Genomic DNA, 23,781 nt, shown 5'->3' on the forward strand with positions numbered 1-23,781 from the left:
CCCTCCGCATTCCAGCGCTGGCATTTTAAGATTCTAGTTGGGAAGTGCAGGATGAGGAAGAGGGAGGAGTTGAGGAGAGGGGAGCTGGCAAGGCCAGAACCTAGTTTCCTGGTATCCAACGCCTGGTGTTTGCCAAAGTGCCTGCAGTTCTCCACTGCTGTCTCTTACAGGCTCAGGGAAGGGAGCTGCCACTCAAACAGCCACTGCACGCCCCAGGGAAGAGCCCCTTGTTCTGTGACTTAGACGAGTTCCCGCCCGTCTTAGGGCCTCACTTTCTCCATCTGTAGAATGACCCGGTTGGATTAGTAAATTATAAGCATCTTTTCCAGGGCTGGCACTCAGAGATGCTAAGACTCCACGATCGAGGAATGTCTGACAGGGCCATGCCGGAGCTGTTCCATCGAATTCCAAGCAGCCCCCTCCCTCCTTTCGCCAGTCCCGGCCGGGGGCGGGCGCTGGAGCCAGTGGGCCGAGCGGGCCTGGGCTTCCCGCCCGGGGGCGGAGCTGCTGCTCGGTGTCCCGCCCCTCCACCTGGGCTGGGCCCCGGCAGATGTTACAACTTTTTCGCATTCTCTCCCGCGGTGTCCCCCCCGACCCGCCCAGCCCGTGCCTCCCTCCCCTTCCCCTCTGGGGTTCTGCCCACCTCCCTGCGGGAAGCCGGACTGTTCTTAGGACTCCGGGCGGGGCGAGAGGCCAGGCCTGGGGCTGGAGGGTCGCGGGGAGGAGAAAGGGGAAGCAGAGGCGAGAGAAATTAGGAGGCGAGAGAAATCCGGAGCAAGAAGGAAGAGGAGAGTCAGAGGATGGTGGAGAGTGGCTTTTGGAAGCTGCCACGCCGTGTCTCAGGCCGGCCCAGCTGAGCTGGGGGAGAGGGAGCGAGGGCGGCGCAGGGCGGGCGCTCAGGCGACTTGAGGCAGCTCGGTGCGGGCCTGACCTCTTCAGAGCGCCCCGCTGCGGCCACGCAGGTCTGGCCCCGCCGTCCGGCCGCCAATCCTGGACCAGACGCTGGGCCGCCCCCCCGGGGCGCTGAGCGCTCTCGTAGCATCCAGGCCGGCGGGCGGACCGTGCGCCCTGGGCGCGCGAGGCGGTGAGGCCCCGGGTGCCCTGCGCGCCCGGACGCGCGGGCCGGCTTAGCGATGCACGCTCTCACGGGCTTCTCTCTGGTCAGCTTGCTCAGCTTTGGCTACCTGTCCTGGGACTGGGCCAAGCCGAACCTCCTGGCCGACGGGCCTGGGGAGGCCGGCGAGCAACCCTCGGCCGCTCCACCCCAGCCTCCTCATATCATCTTCATCCTCACCGACGACCAGGGCTACCACGACGTCGGCTACCATGGTTCAGATATTGAGACCCCTACGTTGGACCGGCTGGCAGCGGAGGGCGTCAAGCTGGAGAATTATTATATCCAGCCCATCTGCACACCTTCGCGGAGCCAGCTCCTCACTGGCAGGTAGGCATGGCCCAGGCCCCTGTGGCTGGGCGTCCAAGCCCCAAATAAACCCAGGCGGTAGATATCCCCTGCCGCTACAACAGCACACTTGGATCTGGGAAACCAGAGCTCAGGGCTGATTTTGCCTCTGATTGGCTGTGTGATCATTAGTCAGTCCTTTATCCTCTCTTGGCCTCAGTTTCCCTACCCTTATCCTGAATGCGTTTAATCATCTTTGAGATCTTTTCTCTCTGATGTTCACAATGTGGAGGAGACATCTGGTCATCCCTTGTTGGAGGAACATGGCAATCTCTGACATTTATTTTCTCCTTTCTGAGGCCCTGAGCAAGCCACTTAACTTCTCTAAACCTGTTTTCTTGTCCAGGAAATGGGGTGAAGAACAGTTTTTTTTATATTGAAAAGGAGTGGTGGGGTGGAATTAGTTGTGTGTAACCTGTTTGGCTGTCAATAAGGGGCAGCCTCTCTGTCATTGGAGGGATTCAGGTCCCCACACTGGTTGAGGACTACATTGGGAGAAAAGCAAGGAAGTGATAGGTAGAAGAGAAAGACACACATGAGATGCCATTATCTGTGTAGCCTTAGGCTGGTTACTTCACTTCTCTGAACTCTTTTTTCATCTGCAAAATCCTCCCAAGTTGGCTGGGAGCCCCAAGGAGACATGCTGCTTTCTCTGTAAGGAGTTGTCCACAGGCGAGGAGGCAGGATTACAGGATTAAAAGAGCAGGGAAACAGGAGGTGGGGGTGTGGCAGGCAAACTCTGGCCACTTAGGAGAAAATCCTTTGGCAGGACTGAAGCTAATCCTCCTTGGATGGGGTCCAAGGCATGCTTTCTCCCAAGTTCCACCCCATAGCCACTAGTGTTATCTCAGGAACCAGAGCCTTAGTCTCCCTGTTTCCTGGATGGGAAAAACTGAGGCATGGAGTCAGAGACTGCCCAGCTTGGTGCCTGTACTCAACTTCAGGGTCTGTAGGAGAGGGAGCTGAGAGGCCAGGTGCTCGGCAGGCATCCTGGAGCTGGGAATCAAATGGTGCCCTTTCTTCCTTCATTCTGGCATTCGGTATTTAGATCCAAGAACCAAGAGGGAGAACAGGAGAAAGAGGAAGGGGGTGGATATGTATGTGTTGTGGGTGGGGAGTGGTAGTAGTGGTGAAGATCAAATGTCCACTAACCTCCAGAAATAGGAGGAAGAATCTGCATTCCTGAGAGTTGTGCACAAGTTAGCATTTCTCCTCCGAGAGGTGACTTTTGGTTTAAGCAGTGGAATGAGCAGCCAGCAGGGCAGCGCTCCAGCCCCCTGATCGCTGCCGGCCAGCATCTGTTCTCCACCTCCTGCAGCTGGTTCCATAGGACTGATGCTTGTTGCTCTCAGTGTTTGTTAACGCATCCAGTCATGTTTGGTGAGTCTGGAGAGAGCCAAAGTTTCTCATGTTACTCACTTGCAGATGGGCTTTGGTGACTCTTTGCTGGCCCACCCACTTTATAAACTAGTGCTCCACAATGCCCCACCCGTACAAAGAGAGGCTTGGCTGGGACTCAGGGCCCCTTCTTGTATCAAGTCCAGTAATTTATTAGGTTGAGTGAGGCTTGGAGAGCCAGTATCACTGAAAGATTTTGAGCATGAGTTGGGTAGACCTGGATTCAAAGCTCAGTTCCACTGCTTGCTAGCTCTCTGGCCTTGGGCCAATTGCTGCACTTTTGGGAGCCTCAGTTTCATCATCTGTAGAGTGGGGGTAATACTGGTCTTCCCTGTAGGTTTTTTTTTTTTTGGTGACTGGTAAGGGGATCACAACCCTTGGCTTGGTGTTGCCTGCACCGCGCTCAGCCAGTGAGCACACCGGCCATCCCTATATAGGATCCGAACCCGCGGCCTCGGCGCTCCCGGCGCTGCTGCGCTCCCAGCGCCGCACTCTCCGGAGTGAGCCACGGGGTCGGCCCGCCCCTGTAGGTTTTTTTATAATGATTAAATCAGATAATGTATGTGTGTGGCACATAGCAGTAGTAGCTAATTATAGCTAACAATAATAACAGCTTTAAAATAAGGAAAACAAAACAGAGAAACCCACCCCAGTGCCTAGGTTAAAGGTGTCAGGTCTTGGCTTAACTTGGATGCCTGGGAGTGAAAAAAAGGTGTGAGTTTCTAACACAATTGTGAAGTTCCAGGCTTCTTACTCACTCTGGGACTTTTAAGACTTAAGACAGCATAAACAGATCACATGGGGGCCTTGACCACTGAAGGAGGAAGATGGGATATGAATGAATAAATGAGGAATTTAGGATTCTGCTAACTATTTACTCCTGCCTCAGGGCCATATGAGCTCACGGGCAGGCACAAGGGAGCTGGTCACATAAAATTTGGTAACTGGATGGGTCGTAGAGATTTCCCATTCTAACCAGCTCACTCCTACACATGATCAAACTGAGGCTTCTATGTGGGAAGAGACATGGAAGCCTCGTTTGCTGAAAAAGAGTCCCTGCTTGAACTCTGCTTGGATTTATGTTCAAATCCTGGCACTGCCCTTGACCACCGAGTGATCTTGAGCGAAGCCCTTCCCTTCCTCTGGACCTTAGTTTCTTTTTAAGGCAAGGTGAATAAAGTAGAAGATGAGTTGGGTCCCTTCTGGATCTAAGTCCCTCCAAGTGTCATTCATTCAGTGAATAATCAAGTGTCCTTTAAACATCACTTGGGTGCTAGGAATACAAGATTGAGTAAAGGACAGTTATGTCACATATCATTGTACTATCATGTACACATCACTGGGCCCAAGACCATGTATGAGGGTACTTAAAAAAGTTCACAGAAAAATAGAAATAAAAGATAATATGAAATTTTTAATGAATTTTTAGAGGTATTCTTGTACAACTGAGTATAATCCCATGGCTAAATAGGACAATGATGGTGTGTGTACTAAATGCTGGGGGAACCCAGAGTAAAAGGGACACACTCTTTGGGAGAGTTTTGAGAGCCTTTCCCGGAGGGGTAACATTTGGGCTGGGCTTTGATGCATGAGTAGGGGTTTTCCTGGGAGAGCGGGATTTGCTCTAGGCCCCATAGCAAGTTAGGGACTCTGAAGTCTGGAGCCAGACTGCCTGGGATTCAAATCCCACTCCAACTACTAGCAAGTGATTTAATTTACTGAGCCTCAGTTTCCTTATTTAGGAAATGGAAATAATAATATGTACTTCCTAGTTTGTGGCAAGGATTCAGTGAGATCATTCATACAAGGGGCTTAGTGCAATGCTGAGCACAGAATGAGTGCTTGGTGTTAGCTACTATCGTTGTCATTATTATTAACCTGGGTTCAATTCTTAATTCCCTGTCTTCCTAGCTGTGTGATCCTGGCAAGTGGCTTAATCATTGTGAGCTTCAATCTCTTTATCTGTGAAACGACAATAATATCTACTTCATTTGATTTTGAGGATTGGATGAGATAATGCATTTGAGATGCTTAGCATGTTAGATAATACCTGGCAATAGGGGGCTGACCGGCTAGCTTACTTGGTTAGAGTGCAGCCTTATAACACCAAAGTCATGAGTTCAGTTTCCCATACCAGCCAGCCAGAAAAAAAAAAAAAGAAACAAAAAACCTGGTGGTTACTGTTACTATTTTTGCTGGTAGCGCTGGGACCAGAGCCCACTACAGAGCTGGTATTGGACATTGGGTGGCTGGAGCAGTGGTCTGTAGCTCACCTGCCTTTTATGCTTTCCCCTCCCCCTAACAGGTACCAGATCCACACAGGACTCCAGCACTCTATCATCCGCCCACGGCAGCCCAACTGCCTGCCCCTGGACCAGGTGACACTGCCCCAGAAGCTGCAGGAGGCAGGCTACTCTACCCACATGGTGGGTAAGTGGCACCTGGGCTTCTACCGGAAGGAGTGCCTGCCCACCCGCCGGGGCTTCGACACCTTCCTGGGCTCGCTCACGGGCAATGTGGACTACTATACCTATGACAACTGTGATGGCCCAGGGGTGTGTGGCTTCGACTTGCATGAGGGTGAGAGTGTGGCCTGGGGGCTCAGTGGCCAGTATTCCACTATGCTCTATGCCCAGCGCGCCAGCCACATCCTGGCCAGCCACAGCCCCCGGCGGCCCCTCTTCCTCTATGTGGCCTTTCAGGCAGTACACACACCCCTGCAGTCCCCTCGCGAGTACCTGTACCGCTACCGCACCATGGGCAACGTGGCCCGGCGGAAGTATGCAGCCATGGTGACCTGCATGGATGAGGCTGTGCGCAACATCACCTGGGCCCTCAAACGTTACGGTTTCTACAACAACAGCGTCATCATCTTCTCCAGTGATAATGGTGGCCAGACTTTCTCAGGGGGCAGCAACTGGCCACTCCGAGGACGCAAGGGCACTTACTGGGAAGGTGGTGTGCGGGGCCTGGGCTTCGTCCATAGCCCCCTGCTCAAGCAAAAGCGACGGACAAGCCGGGCACTGGTGCACATCACTGACTGGTACCCGACCCTGGTGGGTCTGGCAGGTGGCACTGCCTCAGTGACCGATGGGCTAGATGGCTATGATGTGTGGCCAGCCATCAGTGAGGGCCAGGCCTCACCTCGCACGGAGATCCTGCACAACATCGACCCACTCTACAACCACGCCCGGCATGGCTCTCTGGAGGGTGGTTTTGGCATCTGGAACACCGCTGTGCAGGCCGCCATCCGTGTGGGTGAGTGGAAGCTGCTGACAGGGGACCCTGGCTGTGGCGATTGGATCCCACCACAGACACTGGCTGCCTTCCCTGGCAGCTGGTGGAACCTGGAGCGAATGGCCAGTGTCCGCCAGGCTGTGTGGCTCTTCAATATCAGTGCTGACCCCTATGAACGGGAGGACCTTGCTGATCAGAGGCCTGACGTGGTCCGTACCCTTCTGGCCCGCCTGGCCGACTATAACCGCACAGCCATCCCTGTGCGCTACCCGGCTGAGAATCCCCGGGCCCATCCTGACTTTAATGGGGGTGCTTGGGGGCCCTGGGCCAGTGACGAGGAAGAAGAGGAAGAAGATGAAGAGGAAGGCAGGGCTCGAATCTTCTCTCGGGGTCGCCACAAGAAAAAATGCAAGATTTGCAAGCTTCGATCCTTTTTCCGTAAACTCAACACCAGGCTGATGTCCCACCGGATCTGATGGTGTGGGGAGAAGGGCAGGGATCCCTGTCCCCCTATAAGTTCTTTTCCACTCAGTCCTGGTCCTGCTTCTTCTCAGGGGGAAGCCTGGGGTCAGGTCTCCATCTGCAGGGAAATGGAGGGTGTAGAGCCTCTCGGTTGAACAGGGTGGGGAACTTGCATGGGGGAGGAGGGTGGGAATGAAGCAGACTGGGGTGTCTGGATCCCAGTCCTGCCTCTTTGTTGACTTGCTTTGTGACCTCAGGTGACTGCACAAGCTTTTGGCCTCAGTTTCCTTATCTGTAAAATGAACTCTAATGACTTTGTGACTCTGTGGTGTGCACCTGGTGCGTGGGACCATGGTGGAGTTCCTGGTTGACTGCACCACCTTGAAGCTCATTTAAGGCCCTGCTATAACTCCGGATCTCTGTGGTGCTGCTTGGGGGAGGGGCCACATGGAGGCCCTCCAGGTCTGGACCCCAGCCAAGGCATGGCAATTGTGCTGCTCTCTGAGGGTATCCCCTGTGCACCAAGGGTGGAGGTGCAGGGATTGCGGGGGTTGACCTTCCTGGGTCTTCATGTGGCCTAGGCTAGTTCTGGGGCCAGTCTGGTGTGGTGGGAAGCTCTTCTTCCTGCCCTCGCCCACCGACCTCTAGCACCCAGAGGAATTGGCTGGGCCCTTAGCCACTGCAGTATCAAGGGTGGTGGAAACAGCTGTGAAAAAAGCCCTGAACCAATAGTCAAGATATTTAGATTCTCCTTTGACCTTGGGCACAGTCCTTCCCCTCTGGGCCTTGATTTCCCTGCCTGCAAATGGGGGTGCTAGCCCTGGCTTTGCCTACCTCACAGCGCTTAGAAGAGTGGCCAAGGTAATGGTGGAGGAGCCTGTGAACTTGATTAAAGTGCTGTAACAGGTGAAGGGTGTAGTGCTATCTGTGTGCACATGTGGGTGTGTGAGTGTGTGTCCTGCGCAGGTGGAAGCTCACAGTTGGTGGGGTGAATGGGAGAAGAGGTGGGCAGCCTGGATAGGAGGCAGAACGTATGAGAGTCCTGCCACAGATCTACTGTATGACCTGGGGCAAACCCCTGGCCCTCTCTGGGCCTCAGCATCCCTTGTGTACAGTGGGTGATCTAAGAGCCCTTCCCATTTGGCCATTTTGGGTGCCCTTGTGTGTGTGTGTTGGGGGACGGAGGGGGCACAGGCTGAGTGATGGTAGGGGGTGGGGGCTACAAAGCCTCGTTGCAGCCTAGCATGCCTCCATCGGCGCACCGAGTTCTGCATCTCTCCCTTCAGGTTCCAGTCGGCACAGTGTGTGTAGGCGAAAGCCCTGCTGTGAATTTTGAAAATAGTTATTTTTGTCACTGGCAAAGGAGGCCTGTTAGGACTCGTCAGCTTGTGGATGAGCGGGATGGGTGGGGTGGGTGCGGTGCGATGCGGTTGGGGGAGGGGGGTTTGGGTACTGGTTACAGAGCTGCATTCCCACTGCAGAGGTGGCTGAGTCCAGGAGTGAGGGTCTGGCCTAGGACTGCCTGGGACAGGTGACCATCCACCCCCTAGGCTCCTTCCTCCCTTTTACCTCTTATCACCTCCCCCAACTGGAGCCTTTCCCTGCCTCCACGCTGATGCCGGTCTCTGGTGGCTCTCAGCATTTCTGCCTGCTCAGGAGGGAGGTTCTGAAGAAGCTACCCATTAGGACAGTATCCCAAGCCCGGTGTACCCCAATGTGTGAGTCATCTCTAACCTGCCCATTACTCAGGATACCCCAGTTCTGCTGGATGGTCTGGGTGCTTCCAGAGTGGTGTGGAGCCAGGGCTCCCTGGCAGCTCTTTACTTGCATGAGTTGTGTGCAGGCCTCTCCTGTGCCTGCTGAGTCAGCCCTGCCCCAGGTGGCTCAATGTCCAGCTACAGTCCCCACTTCTTTTCCTGGCATCCCTGCCCTTTAGGGCCACAGGTGCAGGACCATAAAATGGCCCTTTCTGCTCTCACCTAGGCACCAAGGCCTACTCCCTGTGGCCAACCTGGTACCAAATGAGAGAGACCAGCTGGTGCCTGCTCCTGGTGCCTTGAGAAAGAGGCTTGGCCCAAGTCTCAGTCCAATCTCAAACCCAACCTAGCTCACAGTGCTACCCAACCCAGAACCCAGCAAACAACCCAGGAGGTCCACTCAAGCTTTAGCCCACAACCTGGACCACAGGGGGAGCTGGCAGTTGGCTTAGGCCTGAGATTAGTGGAGGGGGCTGGGCACTGTGAGGAGAGGCTCAGCCTGATAGGGCTCCTGCCTGCCCCCTCCTGCCTCCTGTGGTCCCCTGAGTCCTCCCCAGACAGGATGCCTGAGTCGACTCTGTGCCAAGCCCCCAACTGGCACCACCAGGCAGGTGTGTGTAACCATCTGAGGCCCTGTGCTGGGGAGGGGTGAAAGGAAGGGCAGGCCAGAGGCAGCCCTGGCCCCTCAGGTCATAGATCTGGGGGGGGGGGTGAGGCCCGATGAGGCCTCCTGTTTCTCTCTTGGCTAGACCAGATGGCAGTAGATCTATTAGCTGGCAAGGATAGAGCTGGAGGCAGCCTGTCCAAGCTGGGTCCTTCCTGTGGAGTCCTGGGTTCTGATGACCAGTCCCCCAGGAGCCAGGAGAGGGCTCCATGCCTGGTTGGAGGGGCAGAGCTCTGGGCCCCATCTTTCTCAGGAGGAAGTGGGGGTCCCCTGGGAAAAGACCTGCCAATGGCTCTCCCAGGACTTGAACTTGGATCCCCTAAGGGCAGGTTGTGCTGTGCAAGCCTTGGCCCAGCAGCTGCTGTCTTCTGTCCTGTGGCCCTCTACTTTGCTCTCCCCTGTAAGGAGTGCTTCCTATGTGGGACACCTCAGAGGACGGTGCTGCTCCCCAACCCCTGACTTCCCTCCCTTCTGCACACAGGCCTGGCATTACCTGCTGTGATGAATTAACCCACTCACCCTCCACTCAGACCCTCGGCAGGATCGTTTCTCTCCTGGCCCGATTTCCACTAGTTCTGCCCCCGATGCTCACTGCCCTTAGTGGGACAGGCCTCGTGGGGACCCTTCGGATGGCACGTTTTCTGTAGTGCCTGCCAGGCCCTGCAGGACCCTGAGGCAGTCAGGTACATGCATGTGAGCACATGTGGGGCTGCGGAAAGTGGGATTTTTGTCAGCTGTCACAATGACACTGGAGCTCTGATCACCCCCCCAGAACTCAGCTCTGGTCTCCTTTTGTCCCTCCTATCTACATGGGGTACTGTCTGTGTTCACATGCAGATCCCCATTCTGGCCTGTCAGGTCTGTGCCCAGCAACTTTCAGGGGCTCCCACCCCTGGCCACTAGCTTGTGGCATGCAGGCCTGCTCTTGAGTGCCACATGCATGTTGCAGATGGGGCACATATGTTGGCTCTCGTGCCTGCCATGGCCCTGGGGAGTGGGGAGTCTGGCAAGAACAATCCCCCTGATGCAATCATCAGCGCCATGGAGGCACTCTGGCTCCTTGATGCCCGCCACCACCGGGCACAGCTGCCAGCCTTGCAGACACAGGGGAGGCAGTGAATTAGCATTCATGCCTTCTTGGCACAGTGGCAGTTATGCTCAGAACGGGGGTGCCTGTCCAAGGCAGTGCCCACACCCCTGAGCTAGGCTCTTGAAAATTGAGAGGGGTATGGGTATGTGTGTGCACTCATGTGTAAGAGCGACTTGCCAAGAAGGCCTCTTCTGTCCTCTTCCTCCCTCTACCTCCTGTCCAGCCATCTCATCACCATCAGGATCCTGCAGCCTGCACATCCCCCAGTACTGCATGCAATGGAGGGGGGGGGGGAGTGTCCGGGCCAGGAGAGAGAAGTGACAGAGACCAAGAGACAGGAAGGGAGGGAGATAGAAACAAAAAAGGAAGTGAAAAAGAATGGAAAAGACAGAGAACCGAGGAGGAAGGATGCAAAGGAAGGAGGGAGGAAAAATGGGGGTGGCCAGAAAGAGAAAAGAAAGGAGAGTTGGAAAGAGAGATGGAAGAAAGAATGGACAGACGGGTGACAGGAGTGGAGTGGGGCTGGGTTGGCCCTGCCCCCTACAGCCACATGGGCCACCCCCATGGTGGTCCCGGTCACAGACAGGGAGAGAATGGCCATCTCTGCTGCCTCCATCCCTCACACCCTCCTCTGAATCACTGCTGACCCTTCCAGTGACCTCATGCTGGGGCCTCCCCCACATGATCTGCAGGCTTCTGAACATGTTCCATTTCAGCAGTGGGAAGGGGCAGAGGAAACAGGGTGGTCAGGCCACGCCAAGCCAAGCAGGACTGTAACCTCCTTTGTTCACAGCATTAGATTTCCATTAATACAGCCTCACTGCACTTTTGCTTTTTGTGTTACTTATTAATTTTTAAAGCAGTGTTATCATTCTGTAGGCACCTGATGAGCTGGAGGTCTTTTGACCTCCTCTCCTTCTAGCCCCAGTTCTTGGTTCTATCGGAATTTCTACAAAGTAGCCCTGGACAACGTGAGCTAAATTCCAGTGGAGACTCAGAAAACAGTGCCCCAAAGTGCTGGGACTTGAAGGTGGTGGTGTGTGCCCCCACGATTCAGGGAGAGTGTTATGAGGGGAAAGGACTTTTGAGTCCCTCAATAATAATAATTTCTCATTTATTGAACATTTAGAGTGTGTCAGTCACTGTGCTCATCTCATTTAATCCACAGAACAGCCCCAGAGGTAGATAATATTATTTATCCAACTTTGCAGATGAAGGCACAGAGAAGTTAGGATACTTACCCAAAATCACACAGCCTGTAAGTCACGTAGTTACTCTAACTACTAAACAACACTGCCTCCCCTCTCCCCTGGGCAATGGCCGGGTGGCTCAGTGGTCACTAAGGGCTGTTCCAGTGCTTTGATGTGTAGTATCCATCCTCTCCTGGGGCAGGCTAGAGGGTGTGGTGCAGCCCTTCCCCCACCTCCCCGCATATGTCCCTAGCCATGCTGTTCTGGTGTTCTGTGTCCTGCTCGCTGCCCACTGGCTGTGCGCCCCCGGGCACAGGCCTCTCCTCTCTGCCTCTGAATTGCAACGTTGGCGGCTGAAGCAGGAAGCATATTGTGTGCAGAAACAAAACGGAGTGGTTTTTCCTTTTTCTGAAGGTGGTAATGGTGCAATTAGTGGCTAAGCCATTACCCTCCTCCTCCCTTGCTTCCCTCCCCTCTGCCTCCCTCCCTTTTCTCTCTTGGGAAAAATGGCTGAATGGGAGAGCGAGTTCACCGATCATTCTCCCCAGCCCCCAACTCTCAAGAAGAGGGGCAGAATTGGGAGGAGAGCCACATGTCTCCAGGGGTCCCTGTACTTAGGGGAATGAGTCAGAGACTTGTTGGTGTTGGGGAATATCAACAAGCAGATGACATGTCCAGCACATGAGGTGACCAGTGAGGTGATTTGGAAGTTCAGAAGGGGTGAGCTAGAAACCCAGAAGATTTGGATCCCTGGATCTTTTCATCCGACCCATGCTCAGTGGGGGCAAATGTTGGCATGAGGCCTCAGCCCGGTAAGCTGTAAAATGAGCTAAGTCACCCTTTTTCCTAAGTGGAGGGGGTGGGCGTGCAGGGTCTGAGATTCCAAGTCAGTGATGGGGGTGGTCATGGTCCTGCCTTAAACCTTCCTTTTCCTCTTTTAGAAACTGAAATGTTTACATCTTCCCACAGGCCTCCACAGCCCTGAGCCCATTCCATCTTCATAGCCTTCCTCTGCCAGGGCAGCTTTATTCTCCTGTTGTGTAGAAAAGAAGCTGGAGGCTCAGAGAGGATCAATGATTTGCCCAGGGTCACATAGCTAATAACTGTCAGAATTGGAACTCAAACTCAGATCCTTGGTCTTAAACATCATTCTTTTCCTTCTTAACCTCCCAGGACTTGATGAGGTCTTAGAGCGATAGGTATGATCGATGGCCTAAAGAGTTGAAATTGGCAGGGAAAATGACCACAAAACTTGGGAATGAAGATTTCAGGGCAGGTGCCTGGCCATTGGCCTAGCCCCAGGTAAGCCAGGCTGTGATCGCCTCCCCACAGCTGCCTCTTTTACCTTGACTTGCAGCACAAGCAGAAACTGGGACATGAGCCCCAGGAGACGAGATCTCCATGGTCCCTGTGGGGACATGGGGTGGGGGTTTTGGAAGAGGCCTCAGGAGAGGACCAACTGAGCAGGCAGCCAGAGCTGATCCCTCCAGAATCCTGGGGTGTCTTCTGCACTTCTCCCCAAGCTAGAGTGCTAGTGTGAGGGACAAAGTGGTAGGAGAGCGGAGAGAGCAAGAGCAAAATAAGGAAGACAGAGGCAGAGGAAAAAATACAGAGGGGAACAGAGAGACAGTTACAGAGACTATAGTGAGCCACAGAGACATCGCAATGAATGAGCCATCGTCTCCCTGTAAACCTTAGAACCCAGCTGTTGCTAGGGCAACGGGGCAATACCTGTCTCTTCAGAGGAGATGAAGTTGCCAGGGTAACTGCATCCTGTCTTTCTTGGGGACCATCCTGGAATGTGGCAGCCACTGGCCGTCACCATGGCAACTACCTTTTTGCCCCACTTAATCCCATCCTGTCTGCTATAAGGGCCCCACAGTTGGAGGTGGGGGAGGTGGGAAGAGAGATCACTTGTGGACTAAGTTTGTTCTCTCCTCCAGCCCCTCCGTCGGTCCATCACCCTGGGGGTGCTGGGTCCACCCGCCCCCGGGCCCACACAGGCCTGCAGTACTGTATGCAGTAGGGCCAGGGTGTCCTGGAGCAGGTTTTGCAGTGGAAGACAGGCAGGTGTTGGGGAGGCAGTTACCGGGGCAACGGGAACAGGGCGTTTAGGAGGTGGTTGCCATGGGGACCTGGATGCTGACGAAGGCTCGCGAGGCTGCAAGCAGCCACAGTGCCCTGCTCAGAAGCCCTAGGCTCGTCAGTCAAACCAGTTCTCTGTTTGCATTCGGCAGCTCGGGCAGGCGAGTGGCCTCTAGTTCCAGGAGCAGATTGGCAGCGTCCCAGTCCTGGTCCCCCAGCCCTGAGCCTCACCTGCCTGCCCAGCATCAGGATGGCCACCATCACCTGCACTCGCTTCACAGAAGAGTACCAGCTCTTCGAGGAACTGGGAAAGTGAGTCGCACCTCAGGGAGTCCTGGAGGGTTGCAGGGGGTCAGTGTCTGCCGGGGGCATGTGCCTGCAATTCCTAGGGAGTATTCCTGTGCACACAGATGAGGGCAGGCTGCATGGGTTTGGGGGCACTTGCGTGTGCACAGAGTGCCCAGAGTCGGGTGTGGGCATGTTTGTGGATGCACAGATGTGCCAGACCAGCTGGGTGTGTGTCGGGGTGAAGGGTCGACAGTATATGCCAATGCACACAAGTATACACAACGTGCACACACACTGATTCCTAGAAACTCAGGGTTAAAAAGGGATTTTCCCAGTCAGCTGGGTCCAAAACTGGAACCTCTTCTCTAGTTTCGCCATCTGGCCTCCACTTGGATACCTCCAGTGGCAGAGAGTTCACCACCTCCCAGGTGGTCCTTCCTGACTTGGAACACCTGCAGCGACTATAGAGTGGCCAACTTCTCTCTGTAAGCATGTCCCCTACTAACCTCCCCTTCCCAGCTCCTGCCAGGAGTGAGGGCATCAGTACAGTAGGAGTTAATATCTGAGCGGCTGGTGAGGCTTCCTGGGTGCTGGGAGGAGGGGGGCAATCAGGCGAGCTGGAGGGGCACAGGGTCTCGGGCTGGTGGTAGGAAGAGTGCGGAAGCTTTGGTCCTTCAGCAAAGTTGCCCAGTTCCAGAGCTCATTTTCTGACTCTCATGACAGATGTGGGGAGACGGGTGGGAGAATGAGGAGGGGAGGCTTTGGGGGTAGCCCTGTAGGCTATGGAGTGTCAGAGACTGGTTCCTGGATGCTCCAGCTAGGTTTGTGGAGGATCCTGGGATGGACCAAGGGTTGGGGTGCACTTTGGAGGTGGAGTTTGCCCCATGGGTAAAGGAGCACCAATGCCCTGGTTGTTTCCTGCTGTAGCAGCAGGAGCGCAGGGGAGAGGGGCCCTGTAAGCAAGTGTGTGCTGATGTGAGGCTGGATGTATGAGCACCAGTGTACATTTTGAGGGAGGGGGATGATTTGTGTTGCTGTATAAGGACTTTTGAGGGAAGTTGGTTGTGTTGTATAAGATTGACTCTGGGGTACACTTGTGTGCATTGAAATGGTGTGCAAGTGTTTAAGTGTGTGCACCAGGAAGAGGTGCTGGTGTGTGCTTCATGTTTAAGACCTGAAAGTGCAAATGTGCCCTGCAAGGGTGCAGGTGTGTGAATATCACAAGGAGTGCTGTTGGCTGGGTTGCATGGGAGCGAAGGTATGGACAGGTGTCACTGTGTGTGTGCATGTGTATAACAGGTCAGAGCTGTGTGCATGTCAGTAGGCATGTGTGTGAGGTCTGGGGGTGTGTAAAGATGCACATGTGAGATGTGGACACAGTGGTATTCCTATGAGGTCTGGACATGCACATGTGTGTGAGGACTGGAGGCATGCACATGGGAAGGTGTATGTTTGTGTGTGTGTGCATGTGTGAGGCCTGCACAAGAGTTTGTGTGGGAGTGTGGGTGTTGTAGGCATGTGTGAACTCATGCTGGTGTCTGCATATGTGTGGGAGGTGGGCCTATGGTGGTGTACAAGTAGGCTGCATGCACACACACACTTGCACATCCAGACTATCCTGACACCTACAGGCACATGCCAGTCCCCTTGTGCACACACATCCATGTGCAGATGTATGTTCACTCTCGTTTGCAGGCATCCTGCCTTTGAGTGTGTTTTTATGCTGGCAGGGAGGGCAGGAACAAAGTATTCAGGGCTGCTCTGGAGGACAGGCTGTCCACTAAACTTGTGCAGGGACCCCTCTCCAGCTGGTTTCCAGTGCCCACCTGGAACCCAAGAATTCTCTGATTAACCAGGAACTGCCTTTCAGGGAGCAACCAAGGCTGGGTTCTGGTAGGACTGCGTCACAGAGCACAGTGACATGGAGTTGAGATGTGACTCAAGTGCTCAAAGTGAAAATGAAAGTGATGTTTTGCCCCAGGAGGAGATGGGTGTCATTCAGACTGGGTTTAGTGGGGGTGACTTGGCAGAGACAGCCTTCTTGAAACTTCTTGGCCCTGCTGCCTGCCTGGGCTCTTGAAGGGACCAGGGAAAGGGCAGAATTGTAGGGGAAAGGGACCCCTGGCATGGCGATGGCAGGGACACTGAGGGTGGCCGGCATGGCCAGGCTTTGTCCAATCAATTTCAGACTCCTTCCTTCCAGAACCATCAGTGCTCTTAACCTTTTTTAGGTCATCTATTCCTCCAGGAGTCTGATGAAAGTCTCAATCTACATTCCCCAGAAAAATGCACAAACCTGTAAAATGTTGCATGCAATCTCAGGAGCTTGCCGGACATCAGGAAGGCTGTGTATGGGCCTGAGGTTAAGGACGCTTGTTTTGGAGAAAAGAGGATAAGGTAGCCTGGCTCTACGCCTCCGCTGTCTGTGTTGAAAAGCCAGGGTGCGTCACTGACAAGGCTGGGGGCTCCTTCCCTACACAGCAGCTTCAGGCGGGTGTCCAGTGGGGCAGGGAGGAGCAGTGCCATTGGGGGCACAGGCTCTGCACCTCACTACCCATAGTTCTGTGACACTGGGCAGGCTACAACACTTTTCCCCTCCTCCTGCCATCCTTTGAGGATTACATGAGATGGTACATGTGAAGACGCACTTCCTGGCACATGGTGGGCTCCAGTAAGGGATGGCTGCTGGGGTAAATGCTCTCTTCAAGGGCTGGGCGGGGCCGAAGATGGGGGATGGGACCTGCTGGATGTTTACCTTTTGTGTGGAGTTTGCCCAGCTCAGGGGAGGGGGTGGCCAAGCCCTGCCTCCCCTGTACTGGCAGGGATGCAATGGCTCCTCTTCTGTGCAGGGAAGCACCCCTGCTGGCCAGGACACTGCCATCACCACCCAGGAGCGGAGCCCCTGTTCCAGAGCCTACTTCCAATCACTAGCAGGGCTTGTTCCAGAGCCACTTCCAATCACTAGCAGGGTGACTAAAAGGGGCAGCTGGGTTGTCCCTAAAAGGGGAGAGGGGAGCCTTTGGGCCACCTTCTGCAGGGCCCTGGGCTGCCCAGCGGGAGAGGAAGGCTTCCTGATCCTGCCGAGTGAGGCCTGGCTTGGGACCACAGGCCTTTGAGGAGCCCAGAGTAGGGCTGGCTGTGGATGTTAGAGGAGCTACCTCTTCCCACCCTGGTGGGCAGCCAGCTGCAGTCAGGGCCCTGAACAGGGGTTTCTGGAGCCTCTTGATGCTGCTGGGCTGAAGATCCCACTGAAGTATATGAATTCAGATGAGCCAAGAACTTGATTTCAGGTCCTTAGAGGGTTGGGGTGGGGCAGTCTCTTGGGACCCAGAGACTACTCACTCCCTCCTTTCCTGACCCCAATCCTCCTCCCTCCCAAGGATGAGAGAAATGAAAGCCCAGACGGTAGTAGCACAGACGCTTGCTTGGAAACAGGCTTGAGGGATACTGGCTACAGAGGTTAGGATAGGCCCGGGCGGCCAGGCCAGAGCTGCTGGCGGACCTGGCCTTCTCTGAAGACCAGAATCTCTGAGAAAGGAAGGAACTCTGGCCATGGAGTGGGGAGGCCAGGGACGGGCATGGAGGCAGGGAGAGCATGAGAAGGCATAGGGAAGGGGTCAGGTTCAAGGAAGTGGAGAAGCCTTTGACATTCTCTGGGCTTTGGATCCCACCCCCATGAGAGGTTAGAGAGGCACAGAATTACCCTGCAGCCTGGGTAATCACTGGGCTGTACAGAAGGAGCCTCAGAAGGAGATGTTACTTGAGAGAGGGAGAGATAATAGAGAGAAAGCTCAACCCACTCTTTTCTCTCTGGAAACTGATCTGCAATTGACTTGAAGGTGGCTGGGGTTGGGGGAGGGGTTGCAGGGGCTGTGGTTGGCCGGCAAGGTTGACAGAAGGAGGAGAGGGCTGGCTCCTGCATCCAGGGCCCCTCTTACCTCCATAGCTTTGTGTCATAAACCAGGCTTGGCAGTGTGGCCCAGAGGCAGCTCCCTGTGCTGGCATCCAGAGTCCCAACCCAAGCTCTAACATCTGGAGAAAGTGCTTAGTATTTGCACCCTTCCCTAGCATAGCCATTAGGAGGATGGACAAATGTCATATCGGAGAGAGAGAACCCCTGGGCATCAATGCAACCCCCCCCCCCCAAAGATGGGATGGTGTGCTTTTATTCCCTTCTAACATCCTCTCATACCCACAGCACTGTGGGGTCAGCGAGGCACTTCATCTGTCAGCTCTTCTCTGCGGGAGGCAGGCAAGACTTACCCATCTTACAGATGGGGAGACTGCAGCTTCAGGAGGTGGAGGGAGCAGCTCAGGAGACTGTGTCCAGGTCTCCAGTACCCACTTATGGGGGCAAGGTTGCCAAGAGGGACCACTCCTGGTGCCGTGCTTGGGGAACGTCCTCCATCTTGCCCACTAACGAGGGAAGAGGGGCAGTGTCCTTGTGGGTGGAGGAACTCTTGGCTGTCACTTATTTTTCAGTCATGATTCTGCATCTAACTTACTGGGCCACCCTGGGTGAATCACCTGTTTTTTGGGTGCCTCAACTTTACCATCTGTAAAATGTGGATCATAATACCTCTGTAGATGACTGAAATGCCCCGCAAGGGTTGCTGCCCTCTGTAACCTCCCTCTGTGGTAGGCACGCATGGGAAATTGCAGACCCCAGAACATCAGATTTGGAAGGACCATAGAGACTGTTTCCTCATTGCACAGATGGTGGAGCCAACACCCAGAGAGAAGATTTGTTCAGAGCCACAGGAAGAGTCAGTGACAAGGCCAGGGCTGGGGACCAGATGATGTGCAAGGGCCAGAGGCCAAAGGATGGGAAATTGGGGGGCAGGACCTCAGGAGGAGGTGGCAGGGACAGGACAGGGTGCAGCCTTTCTTGGCTCTCCCTTTGAGCCATCAGAGCCCAGAGCAGCAGGCACGCACATGTTCTGGTGCATGCCGCAGGCCTCCGCCCCCACGCAGCCGCCCCCACACAGGCTGAGACACACTGACACTGCCGAGCCTCTCTACTTCCTCCCTCCCTGCCTCCCTCCGCAGCACAAGTGACACTGCTGCCAGCATCCCCTGCAGTCTGGGGCCACAGCCTCTCTGTGGGGTGAGGTCAGAGCCTCAGGATGCATCATTCGCCTTCTGTTGCTAGTGCACACACACACACACACACACACACACACGCTTCACCCAAGCTCATGGGATCACACACGTGTACATGGACATATGCTCGCTGACTCTGACAGGGCACCAAGCACAAGGCCACCTCCCAGTGCAGGGATAGAAGGTGATGCTGGCTGGGCTTCTGGGCTCTCTCTTTCTCTCTGTCTTCCTCCTTCCATTTCTGTCTCTGTCTCTCTGCCTTTCTCTCTCTCTCTGCCTCTCTGGTCTCTGTTTCTCTCTCTCCCCTTCCCTCCGCCACAGTCCACCCTCTCCTGTGTGTGTACTGCCCATGGCACACCCTACTCTGAGCTTCTCTCTGTTCCTGTAGGAAGCCTCCCACCCAGGCAAGTCTGGTGCAGCCCAATCTGCTGGGACCTAGCCCAGGCCCCTTAGGTCTTCAGGGGCATGATTACTCACTGCACTGTCAGGTGGGGCTATAAGGCCAGTGGGACTTTCTATGCAGAAGGCTGAGAGCCTTGGTGTCTTGTGATCATGTAAAAGAAGGAACACATCTGTGATATTTGCATCCATTTGACAAATATTTCCTGAGTGCATGCCCTGTTCCCAGCCCTGGGTGGAGCCCAGCATGTACCATGTGCAAGACTTATGTAGTCTCTGCCCATATGGGGCTCACAATCTGGTGCAAAGCCAACATTAATTAAATCACTTCTGAAATTATTTAAATGTGACTGGATGGGGCTATGATGACAAACATGGAACTATGAGCTGCAAAGAGACCTCACCTAGTTGGGGTAAGGGAGGTATCCGGGAAGGCTCCCTGGAGGAGGTAACATCAGGGAGCTGGAGGCTGAATAAGAGTTAACCAGAAGGAGTAAGATGGAAGAGTGTTCCTGAGAATGGGAACGGCTCAGGCAAAGGCTCTGAGGTGTGTATTTTAGTGTAACATGTCAGCCCCAGGGTATCTGGGATCCCACTCTTCTCTGGCCTGCTCAGTCCTCCCCCAACTCCTAGATGCTGGGTCCTAGAAGGAAAATTTTAAAAACTGCAGATTGTCCAGAAGAGAGGCAGACAGGGTGATGAAGGTCTGGAAGCCAAATCAAGTGAGAGGGCACTGAGAAACTAGGGGTCTTTAGTGGGGAAAAGAGATGTTTTGGGGGCTTTGTCCTCTCCCCCATGTCTGTGGGGATGTCCTGGGGCCAGAGAGGCCCAGAGGGCAGAGCAGTTGGATGTGTAGAGTAAGGGAGGTAGATTTCAGCTCAACATCAGGAAGAACTTTCTGACAGTCAAAACTGGTCGGCATCCCACAGAGGGACACAGCCTCAGGAGATAGTACTCTGGTGGCGGAGATATGCAAATTCCCACCCCTCATTCCACTTCTTGCCTCCCTGGCATCCCTCCTGCCCTATGTACCCCTGCCCTGGACTGCTGAGATGTTTTGCTGCAAGAATGAAGGGGGAGACAGCTCAGGGCCAGGATATCCTGGAGCGAGGAACACCCCAGAGAGGTCACATGAGCCAGTGACACATGAGAACCGGGCACTGCAGCCTTTCCCATTCCAGTGCTTGTCCTTCCATGTCCAGTGACTTACCCCTCAGAGCCTCTTTCTCTGACGCTTGGACCTCTAAAAGCCTTTGGGGTACGCACTGTGGTTGGGACCAGGCCCAGAGGCCATCAGGGGTTGGGGAGAAAGTAGACCCTCAGCATCTCCCCTGCTTTGCTGTGCGCTGGCCCTGCCTCTAAGCACATCTGTGAACATTTTTCCATTTTTCTTTTTGTAACCCATTCAAGAAAACCCATGTGCAGCCAAAATAAGGAATATGTTAGAACTTCTATTGGTTCAATGTTCCCTGCAGCAAATGGAATCTTCTGGTTCCCAGGCCTTCTGTGTCCCCCACAAGACTTCTGCTGGGTTGGCGTTGGAGAGGGGAGGTGAGGGACAGCTTAAAGACACTGCGTCCCTGCAGCATCTTCTGGAGCCTGGGAGTGGGTGGCTGCAGCCGCGGGCAGGTGGGAGGAGGGGAGAGGTGGGGTTTCAGTAGTAGATCTCAGGGCTTTCTGGCTGTCTAATGCCGTGGTCTGTGGAGTTCTGTTCCCAGAACTGCTTCCGTGAGCCAGGAAGAAAAGGAAGCAAGTCAAACAAAGGGGATCCTGAGCACCTAGCCATCTCCTCTGAGCTTTTTGCCATTTGAGGACCTGCATATCTATGTTTTGTTTGTTTATTAAGAAAGGATACTACTGCTTAAAATGAAAATAAAGAAAAAGAAAGAAACGGGCTTGAAAATTACTTATCACCAGTTGATTTTACAGATGGGTAAACCAAGGCCCCTAAAGGTACAGGGACTTGTCTAAGGTACACAAGGTGCTGTAGAAACACCTGGTACAAGATTTATTTTCCTTATGCTTCTGAATAAATCTGAACCCAGCTTTTTCATTGTTTTGGCAATTAGGAGTCCTCAGAAAATCTCATGTAAGCTATGGCCACTCCCCCCGCCAAAATGCACACTCACTCCAACACACAGCATGCTGTATTTTATTACCCCACAGACCCCCTACCCTAAAGCCCAACTGTGGCCCCCAGGTTAAGGCCATCTTTGATCTGAGAGTATGCAGTATTGGGAAAAGCAACAGATTATGAGTCAGGAGTCCTGGGTTCAAGTTCTTGGCCTCGATTTCTTCATCTATGGAATGGGAGGGGTGGACCTCAATGCTAAGACATTACCGGGTACACCAGTTTCTACCTACCAAGTGCGCCACTGGGCCGGCCCTACACCAGTTTCTGATGCAGCCACAGGTGGCCCACACTTCAGTCCAACTGGTGGCACTGCTGCTATGGCCGATCCCTACTCTGTCCCTTCCTCAAGATATTCTAACCCTTTCTGCTCTGGGATCCACATCCTGGGTGAGAAGGTCAGCTAGCCTGGGCTATGAGTTACTGATCACCAGGAAGTCTGGGATGCTAATCCTGTCACAGATAACAGGTCTGTCTGCATTTGACCAGGAACCTTCCAAAATCACCACCAGCTCGTCTCAGAGAGGCAGAATGTTTAAGTCTTTTAACTGAGAGTGGGTAAATTTGGGGAAGGAGACTGGGCTTTGATTGTGAGGTGCCTGCCATGTAGCATCCAGGCAAGATAATGAGTAGCTAAAAATACGGGACTAGAATCCTGAAGACAGGAAGTAGATGTCGATTTCAATCTTGGGTGATGGTCAGTGGTGCTGGCCATGTGGGGAGTCATGGATTCCCTTGTGAAGCTGATGAAGAACACGCTTCCTTTGCCTGGGACAATGCACAGACACAGAATCACTTTAATAAAATGTTAGGTGGTTTCACGAACGCCCAGAGCCTCTGCAGGGATCCCAGCTAATAGCCCTGGTGGAGGGCATGGAGGGAGGTGCTAAGAGGATGGGCAGAGAGAGGACAGGGAGCAGCAGTGTCGGGGGAAGATGGGGCAATGAAGGCCCTTCAGCGAGGGAGAGTGCAGTGACCCAGAAACAAGAGGGAGGATGAGCCTCAAAGCTGTGCAGTCAGTGGGGGCAAACGCCACCTGGTGTGGGGCAGGCCAAGCAGATTAGGTCCTGGGGGCGCTGCCAGGGGTATGGGGAGTGGGAGAAGGCACTGCGTGCATGAGCCTGGCACAAGCATTTCTTCCATGGAGCCCCGGGGGTGGCAACCAGATTGTGGTGGGTTCATGTAGTGTGGGAGGTGGAAAGAGGAGGCGGCGGATGTCGGACATTTGTTCTCGAAGTTTGGCAGCAAAGAGGAAGGGAGGAGGGAACAGCCTAGTTGCTGGGTCGAGGGAAAGGTACTTGATGGTTTTATTTGGGGGGGGCGTGGGTTTTTTTCCCCCCCTGGAATGAAGGAGACCTGGATGGATGTGTGTGAGGAAGCAGCCAATGAATGAAAGACCCTAAAGACTGTAAGGAGTCCAGACGATGAGATCTCCAAGGTGTGCAGAGTGAAGGGAGGGTTTGGTGAGCGTCTGCAGAAAGTCCCAATATATAAACAGTGTTCCTGTTGCTGAGACCCACGGGCATGCCCTGGGCTCTGAGCACCTCGGGGTGATAGTAGACAGGTTTCCTTTAGAGGAAATTGGCAGTAACCAGTCTTGGGTAGCAGGGACCACTCACAAATGGACCCAGGAGAGAGCGGAGCTGGGGCCACTCATCCCTGTCTTTCAAATAGGGAAACTGAGGCCCAGAAGGATAAGTAAGCTGGTAGCCAAGCTAGGTGAAGACTCAGGTCATCTGACTCCCCATCTAGTGTCCCTGGTGCTGCACCAGGCTGTCCTGTCAACATGAGGGTGGTGGGCCCCTGTGGGCTGGCAGTCAGCAACACCCAGCACACCATGCCTGCCAGGCAGCCAGAAAGCAATTTCCCACCGTGAATCTTGCTTTTCACAGCCCATTAGCACGCTCCCACATTCTCAGCCACGCCGGACCACTATTGCTGCGCACTCTTGTCTGCCGGCAGAGTGCTGGGCAGGGCCTCCCTGCCTGATCTCACTCCCACCTTCACACACCCGGGCAGCTGCTCAGGGCTGGGGAGCAGCCCCTGCCTCCCCCCCTGCTCCAGCTCACTTCTGAGCTTGGCGAACAAGGCCCATATTGTTTCTGAACATGCCAGCTGTCCTCATCCCCTCATAGGTAATGACGCCTATACTAGGCATTGTTTCTGGAGCACTTACTATACTCCAGGGACTCTGCTAAACTCATTGCATATCTTATTATCTCATGGAATCCTTGAAACAGCTGCACAGGGTGGGTGTTATCACTGTCCACATTTTATAGGGGAGGAAACAGGCTTATTGAGGTGAAGTAATCAGCTAGTAAGTGATTGAACCACGATTTGAACTCTGGTTGGTCTGCTCTTAACCACATAGAACTGCACTATCCACCATGGCAGTCATTAGCCACATACAGCCATTTAAATGAGATAAAATAGAAATTTGGTTCTTTAGTCCCACTAGCCACATTTCAAGTGCTCTGTAGCCTTGTGTAGCTAGTGGCTGTCACATTGGACAACA

The 23,781-nt window shown here is 54.1% G+C and overlaps 2 protein-coding genes across 2 annotated transcripts in view; both read left to right on the forward strand.

Annotated features, from left to right (window-relative positions):
* Positions 1-1,076: 1,076 nt before the first annotated feature.
* On the forward strand, positions 1,077-7,470 carry ARSI (arylsulfatase family, member I). Its single transcript, XM_008565898.1, has 2 exons — positions 1,077-1,444; positions 5,166-7,470. Exons 1-2 carry the CDS (start codon positions 1,134-1,136, stop codon positions 6,571-6,573), a joined length of 1,719 nt encoding a protein of 572 aa, XP_008564120.1. The 5' UTR covers positions 1,077-1,133; the 3' UTR covers positions 6,574-7,470.
* A 6,040-nt stretch (positions 7,471-13,510) lies between these two features.
* Positions 13,511-23,781, forward strand: part of CAMK2A (calcium/calmodulin-dependent protein kinase II alpha) — a 58,635-nt gene continuing 48,364 nt past the window's right edge. Inside the window, exon 1 of the mRNA XM_008565899.1 lies at positions 13,511-13,657. Coding sequence (XP_008564121.1) covers positions 13,596-13,657 — 62 coding nt within the window. The 5' untranslated portion in view covers positions 13,511-13,595. The remainder of the gene's footprint in view (positions 13,658-23,781) is intronic.

This window comes from Galeopterus variegatus, unplaced genomic scaffold (assembly GCF_000696425.1).
Source record: "Galeopterus variegatus unplaced genomic scaffold, G_variegatus-3.0.2 Scaffold212, whole genome shotgun sequence".
NCBI classification, from domain to species: domain Eukaryota; kingdom Metazoa; phylum Chordata; class Mammalia; order Dermoptera; family Cynocephalidae; genus Galeopterus; species Galeopterus variegatus.

Coding starts and splice junctions, on each gene's coding strand:
- ARSI (XM_008565898.1), top strand. CDS start 1,134: ATGCACGCTCTCACGGGCTTCTCTCTGGTCAGCTTGCTCAGCTTTGGC. Junction 1,445..5,165: donor AGCCAGCTCCTCACTGGCAG/GTAGGCATGGCC, acceptor TCCCCCTAACAG/GTACCAGATCCACACAGGAC.